General features: G+C 40.0%; 1 protein-coding gene across 3 annotated transcripts in view; it reads right to left on the bottom strand.

The window, feature by feature from the left end:
• YAP1 (Yes1 associated transcriptional regulator) overlaps positions 1-15,945 on the bottom strand; it is a 183,652-nt gene that overhangs the window by 162,437 nt on the left and 5,270 nt on the right. For all 3 annotated transcript variants that reach the window (XM_074957165.1, XM_074957135.1, XM_074957126.1), the window contains exons 4-5: positions 7,463-7,629; positions 6,338-6,510 (exon numbers count right to left, since the gene is read on the bottom strand). In XM_074957165.1, the coding sequence (XP_074813266.1) occupies positions 6,338-6,510; positions 7,463-7,629 (340 nt within the window). The remainder of the gene's footprint in view (positions 1-6,337; positions 6,511-7,462; positions 7,630-15,945) is intronic.

The raw sequence follows: 15,945 nt of genomic DNA, 5'->3' as shown, positions 1-15,945 counted from the left end.
AGACAATGAACAAAAGTATCTACATTATTTTTCACAGATATGCTGAAGCAGCATTTAATTTACACATGACATGAAACTCTTCAGGTAAACCTAACCAAAATTGTGTCATAAAGAACGGACTGGAATCAAGCAGTAACTAGTCTCTGTAACAGATACACTGAAGTCCCCAGCACAGGGACTGCAATTCTGACAGACAAATGTGGGTCACACCAGAGCAGAGATCCTTGCATACTATTCTTTCCCCCAACCCTGGGAGCACCAGTCACAGTCTGGTCCAAAAAGATTTATTTTGATCTACTAGAGTTTAGTTTAAAAGTTGTAAGTGACAGAAGATCCAGCAGAGCTAGGCTTTGGGAATAAAGGTTTCCTATAAAAGTAAAATAGCCTATGGAAGAGACATTACCAAGTAAGTGATTATTTTGAAAGTCAGTAATTCCATGTTTATAATTAATTTATGTAGAATTACGCTATCATGACAATTTAAAAGAAGAGAATTGTACCATCATGAAGATGTTTGTTTATTTTTAAGTAACTTGGAATATAGAAATATGGTTTGGTAAATCAGTTATTTATAACCCTTCTTGATAGTTAGTTATTTCCAATGCTTAGTGGATCATCTTATGAAGGGAAGAAAAATTAATAAATTGACCTAAATTGTAAGTGATTAAATATTAAAAGGTTTGAAATTTCCTTTTATTAAATAGCATTTTGTACTAACTTGAATTTTGGGTGGAATAGTGATGGGACTCTCAGAGTTTGTTAGGTACAAGCTGTTGTAAGAAGGGGGGGGACAGGAGAAGAGCATTAAAGGGCTGCCACTTCAGGTGTGAGGAGGGCTTTTCTGAAGCTCTTTCAGCTTAGACTAAAGCACCTGTGTGTACACAAACTGAGTATTACAGAAACAGTAGATAGAGAATGGGCGAGAAGAAGAAAATGAGATTAGCGATATAAGTGGGGTTAAGATTATGTACAACTTTAAGGGAAAAAGAAAAGGAGTACTTGTGGCACCGATGAAGTGAGCTGTAGCTCACGAAAGCTTATGCTCAAATAAATTTGTTAGTGTCTAAGGTGCCACAAGTACTCCTTTTCTTTTTGCGAATACAGACTAACACGGCTGCTACTCTGAAACTTTAAGGGAGAAGTTGAAGGGTTTGCCTCTAATGAGGGAGGAGCTAGGAAGCCAGTGAAAGGATTTGTAAAAAGGGTAACATTATCAGAGCAGGGTTTGAGAAAAACAGGGTTAGCAGCAGCATTTTGGATAAACTGCACATGAAAAGGAGACATCAGAAAGGAGAACATTATGTGTAATTTGGACATATTGAAAAGGAAGAAGCAACAAATAAAACTCAGGAAAGAGAAGAAACAGAGAAGAGTCTAAAATGACATCATGGTAGCAAACTTCGGTGATGGGATTAACAAAGATCTCAGTACCTATCAAGATGAAAGATATGGGATAGATTCATAAAAGAATGTGGGCACCTACCTGCCACCTTAGGTGCCTAAATCCCAGAATCAGGCCCCACTGGGATTCACAAAACCTGCACTCAGCGGCCCTCAAACATGGTAGACTCCTAAACTCACTCAGCACCTAAATTTTGGCAGTAAAAAAATTCCCTAGGAACTTATGTTTCTGTCTCTGCATATGCACATTGCAGCCACACCAGGAATCTGGACACCTAACCCCAGAACGATTCACAAACCAGGGGAAGATAAGCATTCCTCTACCTTACTTGCCTGCATGGCCCGATCTGCTAGAAGCATGCTCAGAGCTCACCTACTGGATTGGGGCCCCCCACAGATGCACAAAATGGCTAGGCAGGGATGAGGAGGAGTTGAAACCCAGTGCTGAATCTGATCCACTGTGCATAAATAATAACGGAATAATTTTGTGTGTATGTGTAGACCCAGGATCCCCTGCTCCAATTAATAATGATATATCCACTATAGAATCACTTCAACAGGAGAGACTGAAGAAGCCTCTTTGCCCAGTGGATCCCTGTTCAGATCCCTTCTCCCTAAGTGGGGGAACTTGAACTAGGGGTCTCCCACATCCCAGGTCGATACTCTACCCTCTGGGCTTTAAGTTATGAGGGAGGTCCAGCTAGTCTTCCTCCAGCTGCTTGCAAAAAAAAAAAAAAGCACAGGCACCTAACACCAATAGAGGGTGTGCATCTCAGAATCCCAAGCACAGTGATGTCTCCCTGCAGCCTATCTCCCAGAGAGGGGTGAGGCTGAGGACACACCCCTTGCCTTGGCATCTCCCTTTGGCTAGATTTTGCAGAAAACCAGCTAGCATGCTGACTCTTGTGAATCCCATCCTGAGGTGCTTATTGCTCCCAATTAATTGCCTATGGAGCCTAAGATGCTGAATTCAGGCTTTGTCAATCCCAGTTATTTTCTAGGCACTAGGCAAACCAGCTAGAAATAGTCCAAAAGTTCAGCTATTTAGGTTCTACAGTGACCACAACCTCTCCTTGGATGAAGAACTAAATGTTTGCATTGGAAAGGCTACCATCACTTTTAGCAGTCTAAAAGAGCATGGAACAACTCAAAGCTTACCATCAAGACCAAAATGCTAGTGTATCAAGCTTGTGTCCTCAGCATTCTCATGTATGGTGGGAAAACATGGACAACTTATGCTCATCAGGAGAAAAGGTTAAACAGTTTCCGCCTAGGCTGTTTACGCCGCATACTCAACATCAAATGGCAAGATAAAGTCACCAACACAGAGGTTCGTCAAAGGGCAAATTTACCGAGTGTGACAGCCCTGCTCAAGCAAAGACAACTGCACTGGCTGGACCATCTGAGTAGGTTGGAAGACTGAAGCATACCCAAGAACATGCTATACGGGGAGCTATCACAGGGAACAAGAATAACAGGACATCCCAAGCTTCACTATTAAGATACATGCAAACAAGATATGAAGGAATTTGGAATTGATCCTGACCACTGGGAAATCTTGGCAACCATCCTTAGAGATTTTTAAGGCCCAGCTTGACAAAGCCCTGGCTGGGATGATTTAGTTGGTGTTGGTCCTGCTTTGAGCAGGGGGTTGGACTAGATGACCTCCTGAGGTCTCTTCCAACCCTGATCTTCTATGATTCTATGATCGTAACAAGTGGTGCCATCGTCTCCATCAGGGCATCAAAGTCCATGACAGGAACGGCTCCTCCAGCCTGAAGAGAAAAGAGCACCTAGGAAGCAAGCAGCTCCCAACCAAGATACATACATTTGCAATAACTGCCAAAGATCATGCAAATCTCAGATTGGACTATTCAGTCACATGAGGCATTGCAAGCCATCTGCATTATAGGCTGCAAATCCCACCGTCTCTTGCAGACAAAAGGATGTGAACAGAAGGTAAGGATGGTGATGCTGAGCATCAGCATACCTATATTTCTTTGTGAATCTAGCCTATGGAGTTCAGCTTTGGAAAGACTGAGTTTGAGATGGGAGTCCCACTGCCAAAAGGAGATGCCTGACTGGCAACTGAAGAGGACAATGGACACAGAGGTTATTGGCAGAGGGGAAAGGCAAGTAAGAAATAAAGGAAAAGAATAGGAAAAAAAAAAGTCTTAGGCTAGAGATGGTAGTTAGTGATCTTGGTTACGACAGTTTTAGTGGAATGGAGAAGGCAGACTGGAGGGATCAAGGAGAGAGAGTTGAAGGAGAGTAAGTAAAACGAGTAAACAGCATATTTTAGGAGTTGGAAGACGAAAGGAAGGAGAAACAGAAAATTTCTGTTGTCCCTAAGGAAAGAATCAAGAATGAAGGTAAGGGAACAAGAAGGAGCAAGGAAGACGATGAAACAGCAGAGGAATGGAATCAAGGGAACAAGTTGAGGCTTTAAAAGGTAAAAAGAAAAGGAGTACTTGTGGCACCTTAGAGACTAACCAATTTATTTGAGCATAAGCTTTCGTGAGCTACAGCTCACTTCATCGGATGCACACAGTATGCATCCGATGAAGTGAGCTGTAGCTCACGAAAGCTTACGCTCAAATAAATTGGTTAGTCTCTAAGGTGCCACAAGTACTCCTTTTCTTTTTGCAAATACAGACTAACACGGCTGTTACTCTGAAACCTTTACAAGGTAGATAGTACAAAGGTAAAAGTCAAATCGGCATGAAAGAAGAAGGTAGAACTGGTGAAGGGCTGGAGTAATTTTGCCAAATTTCTTGTTTTTAAAAGTTTGCAAGATCCTGGTCAGAGAAAGCTGTATGAAAAAAAGAGAAGCCGAGAAGAAGGTTTAAGGAGAGTTGAAGGTAAAGAAAATCTATCTGGAGATAGCAGCACAGGAGCGGCTCAGAGAGTAGAAGTAAAGCGGTTTCGAAGAAAGAGGGTAGTTGAGAGGCAAAAGGAATGAAGAGTGTAGAGGAACTAATTGTAGTCTTAGCACTTTGTCCAATGTCATTCAACAGCATGGGAAGAGGAACAGCTGTAGTAAAATGCAGAGAGTAAACTAAGGCTGGGGATTAGAGCAGCAGACAGCATGTTGTGAGTGTGGAGTGAAGGATTTAACAGAAAGGAGAAGATAGAGTTTCTGTTACTGTTAGCTTCTTTCTTGCCATGTTCAGTATTCCTGAGGTGCCCATTTGAATACTCTGTACAGTACTGTGGAAAGCATATAGCCAAGCACCAAGTCTACACTACTTAAGAAAACTGCTGGGATTAGTTGTGATACTGTAACTAGTTAAATAAACTTAATATGTAAAACTATGTGCATGTTAAAAAGAATATTCAGAACAATCTTTAGAAATAAAAATCTCTGTTTCAGTATCTTCAATCTGTTAATGGGGTTGTTTCAATGGCAGAAACTGTCTTAATGCTACTTCCCAATGAGAGCTCATTTTGATGATTTTAGTATTACAGAATTGAATCAGTATGACTATTGGAAAGCACTGGAAATTAGAACATTTTAAAATTGTTTAGAATGGAGGGTGATTTAAACTTAGTCAACCAAAGTGGTTTATAAAAATATTTAAAACAAGAAAATTCCAGCAGGAAAGCAAATTCTTCCAGTTTAACGCCAGATACAGCAATCTTTATTCACAAGTGCCATGGAATTCAATGGAACTCCTTACTTAAATGACTAAAGGTTGCTTCTTCTGGTATTAGTGTCTAATTTACGGGTTGTGTGGCTAGTTTTGATTTTTAAAATTTTGCAGAATACATAACTACGAAACAAGGTTTTTTTAAATGGTCATTGTCAACCTATGATCTATCATGGACAAACAGAATAAGCAATAGTTAAAAAAAATTAAATTGATGTGAACCCAGGTGCTGATTCAGAAAATATGGATTAGTCTCAAGCAAAATAGACAAGCTCTTTCATTCTCCAAACCAGGCAAGAATGTTCACTTTAATCCATTATGTCAAGTTAAGAAGGATCAGATCTTGCCTTTATTGAGTAGTATTTACTCTGAAAAAGTCTCACTGATTTCATTATGAGTATTTAAAGCGTAGGGTACTACCAACAGAATTAAGGGTGGCAAAAATCAAGACTTAAATATTTTATTCCAGGTGACTGTGAAAGAACCAATGTTTCAACCCAAAGGACCTTGTTTGGGGATGATTTATAAGACAAACACAGCTTGATTTTGCAAGATGCTAAGCACTGGTCCCGATCCAGCAAAATTATTAAGCTCATGCTTGTAGGGACATAAAATTGTCCCATTGACTTGTTTTATATATCCTTTATTGCTTAACTTCAGTGGGATTATTCACATCGCTAAAGTTAAGCATGTGCTTAAGAGTGTTGCTGGATCAGAGACAAAGTGCTCAGCACCTTATAGGACTGAGTCCATAATGCAAAAATAAAAATTTCCATTGATATCGTTTTACTAACTTTCAAACTAGCTACTTTGAACTGTGAAAGCTACATGCACCAGGGGATAGGATATGACTCAGAAGTCTACCCTCCTGAGAGTAAAATGCTAAGCTCAGAAAAAAATAACTTTCTTAGGAATTTATATATTTCCACAATTGGTTGATATGATTTTATCTATTACAGCTGGAGCACTTAATCTGGTTTCAATGGTATTCCCCATTTTCAGTAGGTAGAATAATCACTGGAACCAGTCAAATGGAAACAAACTATACTTCAAATATTTATAATGTGGCAAAAAGTTCCTATATCAGAGAGTTGCCATTAAAACTGTATTATTTTGCTAGTGAATCATTAATGATCTGTTTCAACTTATCTTTGATCTTGTTACACAAATTATAAATATATTCATAAGATTCAAAGAGCTTAATGTTCAAAATGTGCACATGCAATTCTACACACAGCTGCACATGTAAAATTTTATATATAAGATTCTTAATGCAACAACCTTACCTTACAAGATCTTTATATAAAGCCTTTGTAGTTTCTAAGTATGGACCAAGCACATCTTCAAATTGACAGAGTGTTCCTCCAAGACAAAGATGCTTAAAAAGACAGAAGAGAAACTCCTCACGATTTGACTGGCTGAATAAATCAAAATGGTCAGAATCTTCCAGAAGCAAAACCTGGAAAGGGGCAAGAAAAAAAGTGTCAATTTCATTTTCTAAATTGAAATAAAAATAATAAACAAATGCAGCTATTTTATTGTATGTTAAGCACGTATTGATCATTTAGGAATTTCCATTATTTACATATAAAATATGGGAAACTTTTTCAGTCAGGCAGAAATCCTCTACAGCGGGAGCGATTTGTACTTACATATTTTACATCTGAAAAATGCATTCACAGAATCATAGGACTGGAAGGGACCTCGAGAGGTCATCTAGTCCAGTCCCCTGCACTCATGGCAGGACTAAGTATTATCCAGACCAGTGCTTCTCAAAGTGGTGGTCCGCAGACCGGTGCCGGTCCGCGAACCATCGGCTGCGAGTCTGCGCGCACATTGGAAAAAAATTGCCGGTCCCCCACATCAGATAGCTTGAGAAGCTCTGATCTAGACCATCCCTGACAGGTGCTTGTCTAACCTGCTCTTAAAAATCCCCAGTGATGAAGATTCCACAAACTCCCTAGGCAGTTTATTCCAATGCTTAATTACCCTGACAGTTAGAAAGTTCTTCCTTATGTCCAACCTAAATTGCCCTTACTGCAATTTAAGCCCATTGCTTCTTGGCCTATCTTCAGAGGTTAAGCAGAACAATTTTTCTCCCTCTTCCTTGTAACAACTTTTTATGTACTTGAAAACTGTTATGTCCCCTCTCAGTCTTCTCTTCTCCAGACTATACTGGGAATTGTGAGGACAAATCTAAATAGTTGCATCTCTAACTTTCGGATTTGTGTAAATCCTTTCCTATTCCATGCAGTAGGGGTAACTGTACAATATGTCAGTGAAACACCCATGCAAAGTCTGAGAATTACTTAGCTGTATGCTTTGGGGACAGCCACAGTATGGAAAGAAGTGCTTGCAGTGACTGACAGAGGTATGAAAACCACTGAGAAATTCGTTAATGCTGTACTGACCTTTCTTAACTCATCTGAGATGGGAATGCCATCATAATAGTCATCATAACACTTAACAATATAGCCAGTTTCTCTAACAACTCCTTCAGAGTACAGTCGGTCAAAAAATGACATGGAAACTTGTGTACAGGGAACAACCATGGCTTCAGTTTTTTTCACTTTGGTACCTGAAAGATGACAGAGTCTTCATTAACAGGGAAAACCTGAGGTGAAATACAGGATAATTTCTCCTTATTAATGGTTCCACAAAAATTCAAGATACATTTTCCACAAGTGAACACAGCATGCACATAATTACTCCAAACAAAACCATTTTGAGAAATTTGTAATATATGCAATTACGGCTAAAACAAACAAAAAATACAATAAACCTTATTTAGGAAGTAAACATTTTTAGAGGGAGAGACAAGTGTGCAAATAGCTGTAACAGAGGCTTCTATTTAGACTAGTTTCATTCCCATGCTCCTTTTCCTGAATAAATAAAGACTGCCATGGACATTTTTTGGCAAGATATATGGCAGCTACATGGGGAAGTATGTAGAGCTAGGTCCCATCCTGGAATGTTTTCTTCATCATGTCCAGCCTTAGAAGTTCTGAAGAGTAAACTCCAAATTTGAAGGAGCAGGGTGCAAAAGTCCCTAACCACTGCCAAGGTCCAACACACTTAAAAAATATGATGTTTAGCATTTATAGTAATTGAAAGCTAATATGTCATTTCAGACATTTTACCATTTAAAAAAAAGTCAAGACATTTTGAAATGTTTCTTAGCTTATAAAAGTGACTTGAACTTTTTTTAACCCACCACAGATCATTGTTTCATTATTCTTTTATGCTAAGAGTGACACAAAAATCTATAAGACAAGAGAAAGTATTGAAGTTTGCCGGTGACCTCTCTGCAATCATAGGAAAAGGCGGAATACTTACCAGTAACTGGAATTTGGAATACAGTGCCTCTGCAGACCCACACCATAGTCATATACTACACTTAGGAAAGATAAATCAAAATCATAAATACAAAACAGGGAATAACTGGTTGGCTGTTGAAAAGAATCTGGGGCTTGTAATGGATCACAAATTAAACATGAGTGAAGAATGTGATGCAGTTGCAAAAAAGGCTAATATCTTTCTGGGGTATATTAGCAAAAATGTCCTATGTACAACACAGGAGGTAATTGTTCTGCTCTACTGCTCTGGCCTACAGTGTCCACTTCTGGGTCTCACGTTTAGGAAAAATATGGATAAACTGGAGAGAGTCCAGAGGAGAGCAACAAACATGATAAGAGGTTTAGAAAACCTGACCTATGATGAAAGGTTAAAAAACTGTGCATGTTTAATCTCAAGAAAAGAAAACAGAGGGGGGACCTGATAACAGTCTTCAAATATATCAAGGGCTGTTCTAGAGGATGGGGATCAATTGTTCCTTGAGTCCACTAAAGGTAGGACAAGAAGTAATGGGCTTAATCTGAAGCCAGGAAGATTTAGGATAGATATTAAGAAATTCTTTCTAACTAGATCAGGGGTGGGCAAACTTTTTGGCCCGAGGGCCACATCGGCGTTACAAAACTGTATGTAGGGCGAGGTAGGGAAGGCTGTGCCTCCCCAAACAGCCTGGCTCCCGCCCCCTCCCACTTCCCGCCCCCTGAGTGCCCCCCTCGGAACCCTGACCCATCTAACACCCCCTGCTCCTTGTCCCCTGACTACCCCCTCCTGGGACCCCCACCCCAACCCCCTATCCAACCCCCCCTGCTCCCTGTCCCCTGACTGCCCCAACCCCTATCCACAGCCCCGCTCCCTGACAAGCCCTCCGGGACTCCCACCCCTATCCAACCCCCCATTCCCGATCCCCGACCGCCCCCCCCACCCCAGAACCTTCGCCCCATCCAACCACCTCCTGCTCCCTGACTGCCCCCCTTATCCAACCTCCCCACCACCACCACGCTACTCAGAGCAGCAGGAACTCGCTGTCTGGCAGGAATGGCGGGCCAAAGCGCTGGCGGCGTGGTGCGCTGAGGCTGAGGGGGAAAGGGGACAGTGGGGGAGAGGCTAGGGTAGCCTCCCTCGCCAGGAGCTCAGGGGCCAGGTAGGATGGTCCCGCAGGCCAGATGTGGCCTGCGGGCTGTAGTTTGCCCACCTCTGAACTATATGGATAGTTAAGATCTGGAATAGGCTTCCAAGGGAGACTGTGAAATCCCCATTCTGTTTTAAAGAAAACATTAGACAAACCTGTTAGGGATGGTCTCCAGCATCAACAGAGAATAATCAAATGCTTTGTGAAGTTGTGAAATTCACTCCAAGTAACAACATGGCAAATTTTAAGAATAAAGACATTCCTAAAAGAGGCAATAGACACTGACACCTCTGACAGAATACACTTTTAATGTATCTAATGATGGTCCTCCATCCTGATCATAATACTTGCAAAGTATGGCCCGTTTAGAAAGACTGACTCAAAAGGACATTTCCCTTGGGTTTCTCCTTATAAATTATATGGAAAATTTATTAAAAGATTTAATTTTTTCCAAATAGTAACTAAGTCCCTTTTTAACATCTAACCTATGTAAATTCACCTCACTTACCAGATCATCATACAATTCCTTTTGTATTTTTTCTCCATGTGAAAATGTGCTACCACTTAGGCAAAAGTTTGTCATGAGATTTCACAATCACCTTATCTAGGAACAGGGAGCAAGGAACATCAACTTTAAAATTTGCAACTTCTTTGCTCTCGTACCTATCAATATGGCTACCAAGAAGGTTGTCTTTCAAGAGAAAAGCTGTAGAAGACATTCCCTTTGCAGTTCTCTGAGTGAATCAATCATTCTGGTAAGAACCAAAATTCAAATCTAGGGGCTGAGATTTCACAAGTCACTGAGAATAAGTTTAATAGACCTAAACCGCTCCCCGCTCCCTCCCCCCCGACAAAAAAAACCAACCTCTCCATTTTTAGTTCCCAATTCAACTCTCATTGGAGTCAATAGGAGTCATTCAAATGAAATTAATAGTAGTTGAACCAGGCCTCTACTTAGATGTAGGGAGACTGAAGAACCAAAAAATTGGTATGTGGTAGGCAGAATTAGATACTAAATAACTACATATATAAAAGTAAACCTGCATTTTTCAAAAATAAGCCTAAACATAAGGAATGGAACAAGTCTTTGTATCTCCAAATTGTTAGACCACAGAAAAAATATCTACTCCAAAATACATAGAATCATAGAAATATAGGGTTGGAAGGGACCTGAAGAGGTCGTTCTAGTCCATCCCCCCACACTAAGGCAGGATTAAGTATATCTAAGGCCATCCCTAACAGGTGTTTGTCTAACCTGTTCTTAAAAACCTCTAATGACTGGGATTCCACAACCTCCCTAGGTAACTTGTTTCAGAGGTTAACTATCCTCACAGTTAGACATTTTTGCCTGTTACCCAACCTGTATCCCCCTTTCTGCAAACTAAGCCAATTACTTCTCATTCTATCCTTGGTGGACATGAAGAACAATTGATCATTGTCCTTTTTATAACAATATTTTACGTATTTGAAGACTTCCACATATGACTTCTTCATAGTCTCCTGAAATCCAGGAAAAGTTTTCTAAGCTTTTCAGAAAGACAATAGATGTTCATCTCCTAGGCATTCAGAAACCAAACTGATAATGGTAGGTGATAAGATTAAAGACTGTAACGGAATCTCCTCTGCATTTGAGATATGAGATCTGGAACTAACTGAGGAGACTTAGAATTCTCTGGACAGGACTAACCAATCTGATTACCACCCCAACAAACATCAACAGAATGGGGAGAGATGGTCTTCTGCTAACTTTGCAGGTGAAAAACAAACAAACAAAAAAAACAGGTATAGTATGGGGGCAGGGCCTTTTTTAGTGTCCACTTCTGGGACATTTGTATAGTAGAGTACCACAAATAGCTTTACTTTTGCCAGCAGCATTGAATCTCATCAGCATGGGGTACGTCTTCTAAAGTGGGGATCCGCTGAAGCAAATCAAGAACTGGATGTGTGAAATATATCTACCACATCCTAAATTCTCATTCTTAAATTTTAAATAAGAAAATTGATAATTAGCTATCCCCAAATAAAAGCCTTCATAAGGCACTTTTTTTTTTTTTAAGGAACATCCGGCACACATGACCAACATTTGAGGTTTTGTTTTTGTGTACTCGTGTGCATTGCAGTTTTCAGTGCAAATTAATATTTATAAAAACCATGTGATTTAAAACTTAAGTAAAACCATGTATCCAATGCTTATGTTAGGGTTAAACTGGCACTATTTTAAAAACCAAGGATCACCGTGATATTTTGTGGGTTCAAATGACATGTAAAAACCATTTCAGCAAATGAAAATTGCAGTAGTGGTTTATATTGATTGTCTCTCACAAATTTTAAAAACACAGGGTCTATAGATGATTGTCATTAGAGCTTGAAAAATCCATTCTGTGTGGGGCAACTGGGAATTTTTCCCAGGCAAATGCTGCCAGCTTCTGCAGAATTTAAGCTTTTATTAAAACAAAACAAAACACCCAACAGGTATTTCTAGTCCTTTGAAGATAATTCTGCAAATGTGAATTGAGTTTAAACAGATGCAGTGATCTCTCCTTAAGTCTGTTGACAGATACGTGCAGTGCCACTACTACTACAAAGTGAAAACTGCTGGTTAGTTTTCACTGCTGCTATTCAAAACTTGTGGGCAGAAGTGAAATTGAAAAGAATCAGATCAATTTGACTTTGCTGCTACTGCTTGGAAAAGCTGGGAGCAGTAGACAGGCAATGGGGACAAGAGCTTTTTAGAGAGAGTGTGAAAGGGTAAGAATACCCCCATTAAAGCAGCCAGGAGACTGGCATGAGAGAGAAAAGAGAGAAAAATATTTATCTTACTTTGCAGCCAAAAGAGGCAGGAGAGGGGAGATTCCAATTTATCTGACACCTAAAATGTTAGTAGGAGGCTGATATGAAAGATAGAGTTCCGAAGCAGAGTCCTAGGACAGCATCCTAATAGGAATCCCAGCAGCTCCCACTTTATCAGCTGCTGGTGAGTGATGAATTGATTCCACACCTGAGCAGTGCCCTGGGCAGTGAAAGTCCCCACATTTTTGCATCAGTCTCCATTTACAAGATTTAGTACTTTGATTACTAGGAATCTGGTAAAATTTGTGTGTGCAGGGCACTGGGGGGAAAGGGGAGAAAATGAGCAAGAGAGAGGGAGCGATTAATGGGACCATTTAGAAAAGGAATACAAAGTGACAGATTTTGAGCCAGAACAAGGCAGAAAAAGTATGGGGAGGAGGTAGAGATGCAATGGGAGAAAAGTGAGGAAATAGCCATTGAAAGACAACACAGGAAAGGATACGCTGTGATTATGAGACAGGAGACAATAGAGTGAAGCCTATAAAATAGAAGATTGCTAGAGCTAAAATAAATTACCTTGTTAAAATGTATAAATAGAAAGTTGACCTATTCCAATGAAATACAGCACACTGCTGATTTCTTTTCTTTAAATTTGCAAAGGGTGTGGCTTTGGGTGGGCATGGCTTGTAGGTGTAGATGCAAAGGTATTTTCTGCCCTCCCTCATAGGTGTTCGCTGTTGGGTAAATTTTTCAGGTCCTAGCCAAAATCCACTTACGACATCAGTTACCCTAATGATCCAGAGACAGTCATTCATTTCCCAGGGAATAGATGGAGCAGTTGAATCTATATTATCAACTCGGATAATAGCAGATAATAAAATTAGAAGCAAGAGACAACCCTGGCTTAGCCAGGAGATCTTCAATGATCTAAAAATAAAAAAAGAGGCCTACAAAAAGTGGAAACTAGGTCAAAGGATGAATATAAAAAAATAACACAAGTATGTAGGGACAAAATTAGAAAGGCCAAGGCACAAAACGAAATCAAACTAGCTAGAGACAAAAAGGGTAACAAGGAAACATTCTACAAATACATTAGAAGCAAGAGGAAGACCAAGGACAGGGTAGGCCCATTACTCAATGGTGAGGGCGGGACGGGGGGAATAATAATAGAAAATGTGGAAATGGCAGAGGTACTTAATGACTTCTTTGTTTTGGTTTTCACAAAGAAGGGTGGTGGTGATTGGATGTCTAATGTAGTGAATGCCAGTGAAAATGAGGTAGGAACAGCAGAGGCTAAAATAGGGAAAAAGCAAGTTAAAAATTACTTGGACAAATTAGATGTCTTCACATCACCAAGGCCTGATGAAATGCATCCTAGAATATGCAGGGAGCTGACTGAGGAGATATCTGAGCCATTAGTGATTACCTTTGAGAAGTCATGGAAGATGGGAGAGATTCCAGAAGACTGGAAAAAGGCAAATATAGTGCCCATCTATAAAAAGGGAAATAAGGAAAGCCCAGGGAATTACAGACCAGTCAGCTTAACTTTTGTACCCAGAATGATAGGAGCAAATAATTAAGCAATCTATTTGCAAACATCTAGAAGATAATAAGGTGATATGTAACTAGTCAGCATGGATTTGTCAAAAAAAAAAAAATCGTGTCAAACCAACCTTTATATCTTTCTTTGACAGGGTAACAAGCCTTGTAGATAAGGGGGAAGCGGTAGACATGGTATATCTTGACTTTAGTAAAGCTTCTGATACTGTCTTGCATGACCTTCTCATAAATAAACTAGGGAAATGCAACCTAGATGGAGCTACTATAAGGTGGGTACAAAACTGGTTGGAAAACCGTTCCCAGAGAGTAGTTATCAGTGGTTCACAGACATGCTGGAAGGGCATAATGAGTGGGGTCCCGCAATGATCAGTTCTGGGTCCGGTTCTGTTCAATATCTTTATCAATGATTTAGATAATGGCATACACTTATAAGTACACTTATAAAGTTTGTGGACAATACCAAGCTGGGAGGAGTTGTAAGTGCTTGGAGGATAGGATTAAAATTCAAAATGATCTGGACAAACTGGAGAAATGATCTGAAGTAAATAGAATGAAATTCAATAAGGACAAATGCAAAGTACTCCATTTATAAAGGAACAATCAGTTGCACAAATACAAAATGGGAAATGACTGCCTAGGAAGGAGTACTGCGGAAAGGGATCTGGGGTCATAGTGGACCACAAGCTAAATATGAATCAACACTGTAACGCTATTGCAAAAAAATGTGAACATCATTCTGGGATATATTAGCAGGAATGTTGTAAGCAAGACACGAGAAGTAATTCTTTCGCTCTACTCCACTTTGATTAGGCCTCAACTGGAGTATTGTGTTCAGTTCTGGGTGCCACATTTTAGGAAGGAAGTGGAAAAATTGGAGAGAGTCCAGAGAAGAGCAACAGACATGATTAAAGGTCTAGAAAAACATGATCTATGAGGGAAGATTGAAAAAATTGGGTTTGTTTAGTCTGGAAAAGAGAAGACAGAGGGGACATGATAACAGTTTTCAAGTATATAAAAGGTTGTTACAAGGAGGAAGAAGAAAAATTGTTTTTCTTAACCTCTGAGGATAGGACAAGAAGCAATGGACTTAAATTGCAGCAAGGGAGGTTTAGGTTGAACATTAGGAAAAACTTCCTAATTTGTCAGGATGATTAAGTACTGGAATAAATTGCCTAGGGAGGTTGTGGAATCTCCATCATTGGAGACTTTTAAGAGCAGGTTAGACAAACACCTCTCAGGAATGGTCTAGATAATTAGTCCTGCCATGAGTGCAGGGGACTGGACTAGATTACCTCTCAAGGTCCCTTCCAGTCCAATTCTATGATTAGAAGTTAATTATACTAACTTTTCTCCAGATCTATTACTATTTTAGGCAGAAACTCACATATAACTTATGACTGTGATGCTTAATTAAAAGTGCAGCTCCACACTTACAAATACACAGGGTAACTAGGGCTGAAGATCTGCAAATTTAAGGAAGAGTAAGAGAATGCTGGAAGATCATCAGCTTGTGTTTTCTTACTATACTTTTCAGAAAAAAATGTACATGAAAACTAATGGGAGAAAAATGAGCCCGCATACTTAACCGAAAAAGGTAAGCAGAGAGAGGGAAGGCAGGTTTTAAAGAAAGAGTAAAATATGATGGAGTATACTGGCCATTCAGTGTTCAGAGAGCAAACACTTCTGGTTCCTGGAAGTAAAATGCATTACTCCTGTGCTTACCACACCAAGATGTGTTCAGGACCAGCAGGAGTTAAAAAGCCAGGATGCTTGGCAGGTGACCCTTTGACCCCGGCAGGAGGTATGTAACCTGCTGACCTTCCTTGAGAAGGAGGCTGGAAAGTCACACAGGCAAGACAGATAGCTTAAGAACTCTTGTCCAAAGCAGGAGAGAGGGAAGATTACCTTGATTTGGTCTATTATGTTTTCTTTTGCTTGCTACAGTTTGATGACTGGGAAAGAGGCAACTAGAAGGGCTGTGTTGTGTTAAAGGCCAAATACAGCATCCTAGGAAGATGAAACTTTGCAGATAACAAGGCAGAGTGTCTGGTGCCAAAGTACAGT

Source organism: Natator depressus, chromosome 1 (genome assembly GCF_965152275.1).
Source record: "Natator depressus isolate rNatDep1 chromosome 1, rNatDep2.hap1, whole genome shotgun sequence".
In the NCBI taxonomy this organism is placed as follows: Eukaryota; Metazoa; Chordata; order Testudines; family Cheloniidae; genus Natator; species Natator depressus.
The sequence above is the reverse complement of the archived record's forward strand: the minus strand, read 5'-3'. Positions and strand labels throughout refer to the sequence as shown.